The 14,087-nt window shown below is 42.9% G+C and overlaps 1 protein-coding gene across 1 annotated transcript in view; it reads left to right on the top strand.

Moving 5' to 3' along the window:
- The first annotated feature begins 1,127 nt into the window (after positions 1–1,127).
- Positions 1,128–14,087, top strand: part of fam20cb (FAM20C golgi associated secretory pathway kinase b) — a 63,960-nt gene continuing 51,000 nt past the window's right edge. The window contains exons 1-3 of the mRNA XM_058621113.1: positions 1,128–2,416; positions 3,728–3,903; positions 11,686–11,764. Of these exons, the coding sequence (XP_058477096.1) occupies positions 1,857–2,416; positions 3,728–3,903; positions 11,686–11,764 (815 nt within the window). The 5' untranslated portion in view covers positions 1,128–1,856. The remainder of the gene's footprint in view (positions 2,417–3,727; positions 3,904–11,685; positions 11,765–14,087) is intronic.

The following is a 14,087-nucleotide window of genomic DNA, read 5'->3' as shown; positions in this document are numbered from 1 at the left end:
TCGATGGATTGACTGGCTGTCGTCTCAGAGGACAAGCTGCAGACGAGGGGAGGGGAAAAATGACACCATGTGTGTTGATGCTGCGAGTGAAAACCTGGCTCAATCAATGTGGGCGTGGCCTGTTAGTGAAACATCCACAGTAAAATCTAGCTGTTAGCCTCTTTACAGCAGGGATTTTAATTACTTGATCTGAACAGGAAAGGTGATTTCTTTCATGTGGCTGCTTCCTGTGACCGCTATAGTTTTACGACGTCTATTTTTAAAAACTAAATAACTGCTAAAATGAAACGTAACAGTATTTAATAACAAAGTATAGAGCAGGAAGTGACAGTTTAGTCTACAGTGTAGAGCTGCTTCTAGGGTCTCTGGGGCCCTAGGCAACGAGGGACATTGGGGGACATTTACCATCTTGACTCTGACAATAAACTAGGTGGTTTCCCAAAATGACATTGTTATCTTTATCGAAAAACCTGGTGTCATTGCTGTGGTTCTGTATCAGATGTCAGTTTTGGGGCCCCCTTTTAACTCCAGGGCCCTAGGCTATTGCCTAGTTTGCCTACCCTGTTGCTACGGCTCTGCTACAATGGCACAACTTTAGATTTTATGGATAATATGTTCAATAAATAGCTATAAAATTCAATAGAATAAAAACGTATTTGACAAGTTGTGAGCAAATTATCTGTATTATATGTATATTTCATTATTTAATTCAGTATACTCAGTTTATCTTTTCTAATCTGACACTTTTAACATGTTAACGTAAAGTGTAGTTTTTGATTTTGTATTGATTTTAGTTTGTGTTTGTTTTTAATTGTTTTGTGCCTTGAATGTGTGTATGGAGATAAAACTGTCCGCACAATGTGAATGTGGACCAGGGGAAAAGACGCCCTCTTCTTGTGAAGCTGGGAAGTGCAGGGAGGATTTTGTCCCGGAGGAAAACAGACGAGCACTGTACACCTCTCTCTCTCTCTCTCTCTCTCTCTCTCTCTCTCTCTCTCTCTCTCTCTCTCTCTCTCTCTCTCTCTCTCTCTCTGTCTCTGTCTCTCTCTCGCGCGCTCTCCCTCTCTCGCGCTCAGCCAATCTGCGCGTGGTGACGCTGCGTAAAAGGCAGGATCTAGTCTTGGCTCCAGCATCATATTTAACACACCCACCCTCACTCTCACATGCAGCAGACGGGATCTGCGTCCCCGTGTCCCGCTTACACTCTACAGTCGTGTCTCCTGTTTAAACCTCTGCCGTGTTTGTGCGCGCGCGTGGAGCAGATGGGACAGAAGTGGAGGTTGGATGAGACAGACGAGGACACTTACCGGGGACTTTCCAACTGAAACACATTTAAATGTGGAGAGCTGCACTTTCTCCTCTTCATGTTCTTCTTCTTCCTCTTCTTGCAGCTGAGGTTGTACGGTGACACCCATGCGCGCGCTCGGACCTCCTGGACGCACGCGTTTCACTGATCTTTTCCCCTCGCGCATATTGGAATCTAGTCCCTTGTTTGTGAAACATCTGGAGCGCGACAGGAGCCCCGCGGAGAGGAGGATGATTCCTGCGCGAACCGAGCGCTGACTCGATCCCTGCTCTACCTGGACACTTGCGTATGATTCTGCGCCTCTGGAGGAAAAACAACAACCAGAAACCTGCGCGCACCGAGCGCTGAGCGGCTCTGATGCTGAACACACCAAAGCCGAACACTGAATCCTTTCCTCAAGACGGCAAGTGAAGATGGTTCCTACGTGTTTAATGTGTATTTCGTCCGTGTGGCGTCCAGTCTGATCAACATCATCAGCGATGTAGTCAGCCTCTTCATCTGCGTGCTCATCATCTGCAGCAAGTACTCGCATCTGCTCAAGCGGGAGACCATGAAGATGATCCTGCTGCGAAAGTTCCGCGTCCTGATCCTCATGGTGTTCCTCATCGCCTGCTCCATGCACATCATGATAGACCTGCTGCCGAAGCTGGAGAGACACGGAGGCGGCGGAGGAGGCGGCGGTGGCGGCTGCTCCTGCTCGAACACGCCGAGCGAGGAGCCCCAGAGCTGGGGGAAGCAGGGCTGGCCTAACAAGCACACGCTGCGGATCCTCCAGGACTTCAGCAACGAGCCCAGCTCCAACGTTTCCTCCCACTCCCTGGAGAGGATCCCGGGTGTTGGCGACAGAACGCAGGCGGTGAGAAGGCTGGAGCTGCAGCGGCAGCAGCAGCAGCAGCAGCAGCAGCAGGGGCTGCGCGGTGACAGGAAGAGACAGTTCATCCAGGACGCAGCTGTCACCAAGAACGTTCCCGTCAGAGGTTCAAGGTTGTTGGCTCTCTACGAGCATCCTTTATATAAAAGGTCTGTGCCTCCACTGACAGACGAGGACACGCTGTTCAACGTCAACACAGACATCAGATTTGACCCCAAAGCAGCAGAGGATCAGTCATGGTAAAACAACAACAACAACAATAAAACCCTGATGTGAAGCTTGTGTTCATGTAATGTTGAAGTGATGAAGTAAATGTTCTTGATGAGGAGCTGCTTTTCACTCATTCACTCACTCATTCATTCATTCTACTCTTTCACACCCATTCACACACTGCCAGCACTGTCATCAGTTGGCTGTGGCGGGAATCAAATACTAAACCTTCTGGTTGTATGACGACTCACTCTACCTCTGATCCACCACTGTGTCGTGACAGATGTAAAAGTACATGTATCTGTTTTGGCCGTGTTAAAAGAAATTAGGCCTTGGCTGAAGTTCACACTCTCCAGTTTGTGATACTTCAGCTCAATATTTACCTGTTTCTGAATATTTCTGAATTTAAAATATGTTGGCGCAGTAACACAAGATGCCATCAAAGTATTAACTATTATACTCTAATATGAGGATGAGAATTTAAAGATTGTGAATTACGTGTAGTAACTCGTAAATGCTTCACTGGGCTTCATAATGCATGTAAAATGTTTATTTAAGTACATTTGTTCTACAGTTGGAGCAAAAATGACTGTATTGGTGGACTGATTTTGGTGTTTGTGGATACTCAAGGCGGTGCTAGTGATATTAGGGCTGAGCTATGTTGAATAAATATGTAATTGCGATTATTTTGACAGGAATTGTGATCGCATATCAGAGGGAATGGTCATTTCTACGTCTTTATTCTCATTTTCATCCGAAAAACGTATTTTAAAGTAATTACTGTATGATATTTGTGCAGATCTGTGAGTGTCAAAGATGTTCTCTTCAGTCTGTAGAATAACGTGTGTGTAGATTGAGACAATAATTCACCAAAAATGATATCTTGACACATGATTTGGTTTTAACAAATACTTCAGCCTCCTGTGATTTGAAAATTGCAGTAGGCCGTGTTGGGATTTTGCTAAAATTTTGATGAATTCTTCAGCTCTAATCATTACACAGGACCAGATTAAGTGGTAGTGAACCATCCCTAGTTTATTGTTCCTACATGATCTCAACACTTTGGTCATTTATAGTTAAATAAAACAAATCTCACAACTGATATCAGTCAAAATCAAGTGAAACCTGAGAAAAACTGAGCACAGTCTCTAAAAAATATCCCGCTCTATGGGAGCAGAATATTTCGTTTTTTACACTCTGAGTGACTCTTTGTTGTTTTTCAAATGTCTGCTTGTGACCGCGTGGAATAGAAAAATGTAAAAAAAGAAAAAACTTTGACATAAAAGCCCTGACGATCGTCTCTGTCTGTCTCATCTGCGTCTCACTCTGGTCTCTCCCAGGAACGCAGAAGGCACCGTGGATGAGTTCAGCCCCACAGGAGAGCTGACGGCCGAGTCTTATCCAAACTGGCTCCGATTCCACATTGGGATTAACCGATACGAGCTGTACTCGCGACACAACCCGGTCATCGATGCCCTGCTCAAGGACCTGGTCAACCAGAGGATCACCAGTGTGGGTGAGTCACGGAGAACACTTTGGAGGGTTTCAGAGGCCACGTCTTTTTAGACAGTTTATGAGAGGAGGTGATCTGATGAAGGTGCAAGACCGGAACTAGACGGGGGTTTAAAAGGTGGAGTAGTAAAGCCTGGGAAACCAAAAAAGAGCCACAGAAATTTACTGGGGACATTCAATGATCTGATCAAAAGTGTTTCTTTGACCCACATCGGATTGAGACTTTGTCCTGGATAAGGTTTTTGTGGAGTAACTTTTAGTCTTAAGGGAAATGTAAGAAAAGGATCTTTATAGTCGTTATACAACCACATTTGCAGAAGGAAATTAGAGTATGACTTGAGGTATAAAGGGGACATGAGCACATATGATACTCAGTATCAGCCAAAAAGCACTGGATCTGATATCAGAAAAAGAAAAGAACTGAAATCCAGTAGAAAAAACACACCATTTGAAATCATCACAAATGTCATTCTAACAGCTAATGTGTTTAAAATTGACCAATAACTGTATCAGACATACAAAAAAAAGTGTCATTGAGCATCCATATACATTTGTAGTTGCTTACCAAGGGACCTTAGAAGGAGGTCAAATACGTAACCTTACCTCTATATCGTCAAAGCAGAATTCGACAGCATCAGAGTCATTGTGATGGTTAAATGTCTTGTTGTGGGCTGTCTTCACTGCCCCCTACTGTCTGCTAGTGGAAAAGCGGCCTTGCAAGATCAGGGCTGCCGACCTGGAGTCCTCAGAATCAGGAGGTCTTGCGAGAAACACTCCTCGTGTTAAGACAGTGAGGATAAAGAGGTAGATGATGGATGGATGGTTGTTTACAGTGGTGTCGTAAAAACATATACTCCAAAACTGTAGGGGGAGCTCTGTAGAGAAGAAGGTGGGGAAAAAGCAACCAGACGCACACAGTCCAACTGAGACCATGTGGGACCTTGAACAAGTCAAGACCAAGACCAGGGTGGGGTTTCACCAGTTTGGCGTATTACTCAGAACTAGTTTGCAGTTAGTCGTCGGTTGCACCAGACCAACTTAAACAGTCCCAAGAGACTAGTCTACTTAAAGTGACGTCAACAATTGGCCCAGCAGCCAATCAGCGTTCAGAGCAGAGTGTAAACAGTGATGCACTCAGAGTCCCTCTGGGATTAATAAAGTATCAACAGGTGTACCTCATAAAGTGGCATTCTATGTCCTTCTATTTTTACAGTGTAGAACTGATCTGTTAACTTTGTAAAACAAAAAAAACCCAACATCTCATGTGTTTAAGGCCAAACAAAGTGGTGTGTGCGGTCGTTAGCGCGTGTTTGAACTTCATAACTGACAATCCGGCAACGTCTCCACTGCTCCCTCCCACACACACACACACACACATACAAACCGTTAACTTTGGCTGATATTGGTGAAAAAAACTTTATTATGTCATTCGATAGATTTGAAGATAGGAAGTTTCATCCAATTACAAAGATTTTGTTCATTTAAAATCCTAAGTGTCACATGTACGATACCAAGACAAGACCCAAAACACCATGGCCACTGTTCTTGTAAACCGGGGGGTTGCTGGTTCAGTTGGGGTTCCCCTGAGCAAGGTACCCTAACCCCCTCATTGGTCCCCGGGCGCTGCTCAGTGGCCGTCTGCTGCTCCTAATTCTCGCAGGGTTTCTAGTAGAGGACGGGTTCAATGCAGAGGAAGGAAGGAAGGAATCTCCCTAAGGGAATGAAGTACAAGTGACAGTCAAACATTGCTTGTGCTCATGTCACGTCATCTTTCCTGTCACTAAGTGTCAGTTTGTGTGTTACAGTACGACAAACACTGACAGTAAAGTTGCCAAACTTGACCGACGTCAGGTGTGAACTTACTCAACAGAACAGAACAGACCAGATCGGTGCTTTTATAAAAACACACTCTCTCCACCTCGTGTGGATACACGCCTAGTTCTTGTTTTTCAGCAAGTGTAAAGTGAGTCACACGGATCTGCATCTACACCCCAGTGAACACACACACACACACAGTGTTAGGATTGTGCTGAGAAAGGCATTTAGTCCCTCACATCTTTTCCCCCTTTTAACGGCATGTTTTCTTGCTAATTAAGTGACTCTAAAAAACCCACGGTTACAGTAATAAAAATAGCTTTAATGAATCATCTGTGAGAGCACACATACGATGTGATAAGGCTCAGGTCTTTGTAATTGGATAACAATTTAAATCGGGAGGGGGAAATAAAGAAGAAGCTGAATTTAAGAGATCGCTATCATGGCTCCTTTTCTCCATTATGATACCTGGAGAGGAGAAAGAGTCGTATTCACTAGACTGTGTCTATAGGCGGCGGAAAACCGTACTAAAGTAGACAAAATGAGCTCATGCTGCTTTATACACTTTTCACATGGCTGTAAAACTCTGCATTGTGTTTCGTCTCACACTGAAACAAAGTGGAATCACGTGTCGAGCAGGAACTGGCTCTGACTCCGTAAATACAGTCATTCTCCTCTTCATACATGATATATCTTTATATACTGTATAAATATCTCTCTCTCTCTCTCTCTATATATATATATATATACTTATATATGTCATACATAATGTGGAGAAAAGACTGAAACAGTTTCTTGTTTTCTAGCCGTGTTGACGCACTGGAACTCAAATGCTGTAACGATATAAAATCCCTCAGCTAAGAAAACGTCTTTGTCCTGAAAGAAAACAGAAACTCTCTGCCACTTATGTTAAATTTCCTACAGAAAAGAGGAAATGAAGCAGAGGAGAAAGATGAGCAGAAACCTGCTGTGAGGCTGCAGTTACCACTGGTAGAGAAAGAGGGCGACAGCGAGCAGGACCAAGTCGTAAAACTGCAATAAAAACGGTGAAAATTACGCTTCTCTAACACATTTGTTCAACAGGAAGTTTGATACCGGTGAATTTACGTTGATATTCTGTACACACACAGAGGAACCGCAACCTTTGCAGAAGTTTACGGTCCCCAGTAAAGTCAGTAGACCAGTATGTGTGTGTGTGTGTCACTTCCCGGACACCGAACGGCACTCGATCTAAGCACCGCCGCCACCTTCTGTCGTCATGTGTGTGCTACACTGTCTCCTTCATATCACATCAGTGCACAAAATCTGCAGAAAACTACTATGATGGAACATTTACGCACATATTTACTGCTGGGTTATTCACACTGGAGTAGTTTTACCTGCGGGAATTTTTCTGGACCTTCTTAAGTAAAAATCGCCATAATCTTTACTGACTTTAGCACTATTCGGATGGGATTAATTTTACATGGGGCAGTGGAGGTAATGTCATTTCTCCACAGGTCATCAGTACTAAATAATGGCTAATTCACACTGGGATAACAAATCTCAGTAAAAATTACCGCAATTGGGAGTGGAAATTGGGAGCTAATTGGGGCTCCGTTTGTCCCAAGAGGGCTCAGCCAATGGGTTCCATGTTCTCTCGTGGTGGGTGACCCCTAGACTGACATCTTCTAACGGGCACCAACAAAAGCTCTGATGCGGGAGGGCGAGGGGGTAGTGCCGGGACCGCTGCAGCCATCGCCGACTCTGTTGGTGGATACGTGTAAACGGCTTGAGTGGCGCTCAATTTAAGAACCGCCATCACCTTCTGTCGTCGTGTGTGCGCCACGCTGCTTCTTGATATCACTCAGGTGCAGACGTCAAGCGCCTCCATGCTTGAAAATCTGCAGAAAACGACTATTTTACGCACATATTTACTGCTTGTTTTTTTGCACTGGATTCATTTTTACTTGGGTGAAATTTTCTGGGCCTTTTTCATCCAAAGGTAAAAGTCGCCGTAAACTTTCCTGACATGGTCCGGTAATGATTTCTGACGTGGCTCATTCACAAGGGACTGAAATCACTGAGAAGCTCTGACAATATTTACTTTACCTTCACCTCTCCATGTAAAACTAAAGTCAGAAGAGATTCTTATGAAGAGTGAGAGGATGGGCCTGCAGAAGAGTGTGTTTTACTACTCACACACACACACACACACGTATGCATGAAGATAGCGGTCAGCTGCAGGCGATCGTCCGACAGCGCCGACTCGGATCTGCATCACGAGGCTGACAGAATAACAAGTGTCACGGCGGAACACGTCAAGTCAGAGAGTGCGAGGGAGAACACGTGTGATCTGGATGCAGATCACACGCGTGCGTGAGCGACTGCACATCGTGTTTGATTCGTATCAAATGTCGGGGCTTTTTTTTCCGTCTGACTGACAAAGTAAATCTAGCGTCGTTACAGAAAAGCCGCAAAGCCTCTGCTGCAGGTTCAGGTGGATTTCTGACACGGGCATTAATCCACCCAGGGGCAGTTATGCGGAATCTATTTCTGATTCTTTCTCTCTTTTTTTGGCTCAGTCCCGCTCCCACATTCCAAGAGTGCTTGTCGAGTCAAGGTTTCCCATCTTGCACTGGCTGTAAAAAGTGATCGCAGATTTTTTTCAGATTTATCTGCCAATGAGGAGAAAACCGTAACTCCCCTGAAGCAAAGATTAAACACTTATCTGGGAGCAGGATTAAAAGTAGCACCTGTGCTGCCTGGCCACGCGAGGAAGACTTTCATTCCTTCTTATTATTTTATTTTCTGTCTTTTTCACTCCAGATTTTCTCTCTCTCTTGCTTTCTGGTCTCTCGCCCTGGGTGGATAGAGGAAGCAGTTCTCAGCGTCTGTAGCCAGCTAAATACATGGTGGCTCAGTAATTACAGAGCTTTAACACAGGCCTGAGGCAGAATACCGATGCAAGCCAACAGCAGTCGCTTATTATCTCAACCTAAGGATCTGACTGTATTTTGGACTATAATCTCTTTTGAGTGATATTCATCGATGAAGGCAAAAGTGGCACATATGATAAATGGCTTTATATAATAATGAGGAGTGTGGTTGTATAAGGTACTGACGCATGCTGTAATAATCCTGCTCCTATAGAACCAGTCTAATCATGCCTGGAAACACAGACGTACACCTGCCTTAGGAGGAAGTTTGACACTTTAAATTCCACTTTTTTTGGACTGGAAATGCGAGTTTGTAAAAACTCTCTCTCACACCAAACCCCATAGAGAAAATCTGCATTTTTAGCTCATGGCGACACTGTAGCTGTGTGTCTACCGCTGCATTGTTTGGTAAGTTTGTGTCACTTTGGAGAATTGAAATGAAGGATTTACAACGGCAAAGTCGCAAAACAACATTATATTAACTTACTGACGAAGGCAACAGTGGATCATCAACTACTGAGTGGCTTGACTTAAAATCTCTGTTTTTCTATGGAGTTTGTTTCTCTACAAACGTCAGTTTCCAACTATATACTGAAGCTATAACACACTAAAGCTGGTGTACATGTTTTTCAAAGCTGCTTCATCCTGGTTCTCTCAAAAACAACAACTGAGCAATCTCTTTAACGTCGACGGTTCCAGTGCGAAGCCCAAAAAAAGACAGAGGTTAACATTTTTGTGTCATGAAGTCTTGACCAATATGGTTTGTGTTCTGTGACTCGAGGTTTCTGGACTTTATTTTCATGGTCCTTGTTTTTCAGCCACTTCCAGAAGCACAAGCACCCAGCAATTACCGTTCTATTTGCCTTTATTTCATACAGTGTCTGCACACACGTGCACACACGTGCACACACGTACACACACATGCACACACATGCACACCCACATGCACACAGCAGCAGGTGAGCTCACACGGACATTGATCCTTCCACTTGTAATTTTTGTTTTCCCTGTAAACATTTAGCTTGTCCTCACTATTCCCATATGTAGAAATAAATGAGAGAATTGATCGGTGGAGGTTGTTCTTTGGAGAAAGGCCACCAAAACACCATTTACGATCGATCAGCTGAAGGGGAAAAAAAACCCCCAAAAAACACAGACAGAGATTGTTTTAGCTCTGCTTTGTCCCGCGAGTGACTTTAGATTGTGTTCTGTTCCAAAAGGGGACAAAACGTGAAGGACAGAGGGATGAAGTGAGACAGAAAAAGACAGAGAAGGAAAGAGGGAGAGACACAGACCCTCTGGAGACACACACACACACACACACACACAGGACGAGTAAAGAGCAGAGGGACAGACAGTGTTGGGACGAACACTGTCTGTCCTTCACCCGTTCAGTCTCCTCTCCTGTCGAACAAACACTGTGACATCAGCACTGAGTCCATTCAGAGCACACACACACACACACACACACACACACATATAGACAAACCCGCGTCTACACACACGTGTACGCACAAGTTACATAATGCAACAGTGAACTGTTGTGTGTGGCAAATGAATGTTTGAGGCAGCAGCACCTGACATGTCTATAAAATGTAAATATTAATACCTTAAAGGGATACTTTTAGAGTAAAAGTACAAGTGTGTTACCAGAAAATGACTTTGGTAGAAGTTGAAGTCACTTTTTTATAATATTACTGAAGTAAAAGTCTTAAAGTATATGACATTTACTGTACTGAAGTATTTAAAAGTCATTATCTGAAGTAAAAGTAGTGGTGGAAGGTTGTGGGTTCAATTCCTCGCTCTGCTAGTCTGTGACCTCGAGCAAGACACTTAACCCCATGTTGCAGCGTGTGAATGAAAGATGTGTGAATGTGTGAAATCTGTGTAAAGCAACTCAAGACTAGAAAAGCTTGAGAAATACAGACCGTTACTAACTTTACCATTAAACGTTGCTAGAAATGTAAATAACTTAAGTACAGATATGTGAATGTTGTACTTAAGAGCAGTACTTTGTTACATTACAACACTGTAAATAAGGCAGTTCACTTCAGTTTGTTATCCCATTTTATTTTCATCTTGTGGTTGCGGGTGAAAATCCCAGTAGATCAGCAGTTTGTGAAAATCCCAGTAGATCAGCCTTCACAGTCACTAAAATCTCATTTCTTCCTCAGTCTATGATGCTCAGGTTGAACTCCAGAAGCTCGTCTTTACTATGTTTATGTACTTAAATACACTGATATTTTTTTATTAACAAGAAGTTGATCGGGTGTACCTGATAAAGTAGCCAATAAGTATACTATATTTTTTTTTCTCTGTGTTTGAAATTAACATAAAATGAATTGAGTAGAGTTTTAAATATTACAGTAAAATGTAAAAATATTCAATACATAATCTTAATCGTTATTACAAAGTTTTTGTTTTTTTTAATGTTGTTTTTGTTTAGTTTTTTGGTAAAAAAACATTAACTGCACTGACTTTAGCTAAAGTGTCTGGAGCCACACAAACAATGACTCATTTAAACGCTTAGCTAGCAAGAAAAACACAAGCATTGTTTTCAGAAAAGTCAGAAAGTCGGGGGAGTTAAGATTTTGAGGTTTTCTTTGTTTGAAATTATTGCAAAGTTAGACGTTTTCTTTAGGTTAAAGTGGTTTAAAAACATCACATAATGGTTTTGGGAAAGTGGGCAACCACAAGCTAATTATCACTGTCTGTAAGCAAAAGAATGCTAAGCTAAGCAAATGTGAACTAAAAACTTGCATTAGAAAATGGCAGGTGGTCATTTATTAACAACAGGAAACTGCTACATTAATTAGCTTAAACAACTTGTAGTGTGGCTGTTTTTAAATAAGCTTAGCTTATTAGCTAGTTAGCTAGGCTAACTAGAAAGCTAAACTGGTCAAATGTTTGTGAAACTGAAACAGAAGCAAATGAAGACTTCAAACTTCCATTTCTTCAGTGTTACAGTAAAATACTGAATATTTGTAGCCTCTGCTAACATTAGTTTTCTTTCAAATGATTAACGTCAGTGTTTTCTGTTTGACTCCCAACAGCGATGAAGTCTGGAGGAACTCAGCTGAAGCTCATCATGACCTTCCAGAACTACGGCCAGGCTCTGTTCAAACCCATGAAGTAAGTGGTTTTGTTTGTTGAGTGTTGGTCTCCTTTGACCCTGATGTTGTTCTGGTTAAACTGCCTGGTCGCCTCTGCTGCTGGACCGGGCAGCGTTTTCTGTGTCAGGTGCACTTTTAATATCTTGTCAGACCTTCAAGGGCTGTTTCAGCATAAAACACCAGCCCTGCATTTTTATTTTTTTACTTGAAATGATACTTGCTTTACTCATTGTCATCACAACATCCATCTCATTTCCTCGTCCTCCTCTCTGCCTGTATCTTGATATGCGACTGAAGGCCGACATCTTTCTGCTGTGTCAGAGCCAAATCGTGAACAGTCAGTTCACCTCACGAGGCTTTCAAAGCAGCAAAATGTGTCCGTGTTGGTGGTCGGCGGCCCTCGTGCAGACACGGTGTCTCTTTATGAACAATTCCCTTGATCTGATTTTGATGTTTTGATAATGTTGAAATGTCTTATCAGCAAATGTGTGGTCAACCGTGTTTGCAGACTCAAGATACAAGTACGATAACATTTGGTTACCTTAACTTCTGTGAACTACAAACTCCTTCACTTCTTTTCATCCATCAATTAATCTATAACGCTTATCCTTATGGTAAAGTTGACATTTACAGCCTCAATTACAGGTCATTTCAAGCTTCCTAACCCAAATGTGGATGTCTGAGCGACTGCTGTTACTTTGGTAAATCTGAGCAAAGGATTTCAAACACTTGACTTACACAATGACACAGTTACGTTTGCAGTGGACACTTTTGTGCCTCTGTTCAACAGAAAAAGCAGATTTTCTGAGCTGACTCTGTGAGGAGTTTTGAAAGCGACACAAACTCCAGTTTCCTGTTGCAAAAAGCAGCGCTGGTACATAATTGATGGAAGCTAAAGACCAGGGGTTATAGGTTTAGGTGTACCACTAATTAGGTTATCATCGGCGTACACTTTGATTTCTTTTTTACTCTCAAATGCTGCTGCATTGTTCATTCAGTCTTGTGTTTTGTATCGTTATCACAAATTTCCCTTGAATATCAGAAGTTAGTAGTAGTTAGTGGTGACTAACAGTATCGGCTGTCAATCATGTTTAACTACCGCCTTATGCATTCTTTATAAATCATCTTTTTCCCTGTTCTTAGTCTCTTCTACCTCTGTCTTTTAGCCTATTTTTTTGCCTTTTCTCACTTCCTGTTCCTCTTTATGGAATATCATTTTAAGCCTTTTTTAAGAGACACCTTGTTATGTATCTTGGTTGAATTCATAGAAATCATTAAGTCTCCCCAGTGGTAAAAAAAATACTGCCCTGGTATAAACTGTGAAATATTTAATTAATTCACATTTCCTTTATCCACACTGTCATATTTAGGAAGATAAGACGTCCCAGAAGAAGGGCTCTTGGCTCCTAATCCCTCCTCGATTGGCGGATTTAAATGTCACCCGTCCTTTGTTATGGTGATTGTAATTAAATTGCGGGTTAATGGTTTTCCACACACGCTGTTGTGTGGCCCCTGCGTGTCAGTTTGGAGAGGCTGGGTTAAGCCTGTGGATGATAGGTAGTGAGGTTTTTTCCATGGGAGTAAAAAAGCCATTCAGCGACAGTTGTAATTACTGTTTCAATGGTACCACATGAAGTCTGGCCAGACGCAACAAGCCTGAAATCATCCTGACAGGCTGGGAAGAGGAGAAACGAGACCATGAGTTGAGAGGAGGGAAGGGATGGGAGAGAGGTGAGGAGAGGTGAGAGAGGACTGGAGGAGATGGTGAGGTACAGACAGATTAGGAGACTCGAGCTGAGGGTGTTGTCAATACACGCGCTGAGTCAAAATCCAGAGATTATCTCGGTGCACTGCCTGGAATTTGAAGCCGGACAGAAAATGTGAAATGACATTTCCCGAGAAAAGGCACAGGGCGATGGGTTTGGATGTAAATCTGTTGCTTGTCAGAGCTGCCGTGATATTTGATAATCCCCAAAATGGCAAGAGAGAATGGCGGAGTGGGGGGGGCTCAATCCCTCTTGCTTGAATGGGCTTGACTGTGTAATAATAAGTAATAATAATAAGTGACATCTAAAGCCGTGTTTTCAACCAGTAGAACGGTTTGGTTTGGAACGGTACGCATTTTTTTGCATTCCCATTAGGATTAAAACAAAAATAACCGGCCCTAACCAGTGCACGGGGGTGGAGTGGCTCAGTGGTCAAGACCGATAAGACCGGTACCCTGTATGCGAAAGACATCATGTTCGCAAGTTCGACTCCACCCCTGGCTGATTGTACTCAATTCCGTTGTAAGTCGCTTTGGATAAAAGCGTCTGCTAAATGACATGTAATGTAATGCATTT

This window comes from Solea solea, chromosome 21 (assembly GCF_958295425.1).
Source record: "Solea solea chromosome 21, fSolSol10.1, whole genome shotgun sequence".
In the NCBI taxonomy this organism is placed as follows: Eukaryota; Metazoa; Chordata; class Actinopteri; order Pleuronectiformes; family Soleidae; genus Solea; species Solea solea.
This window is presented reverse-complemented; position numbering and strand designations above follow the sequence as displayed.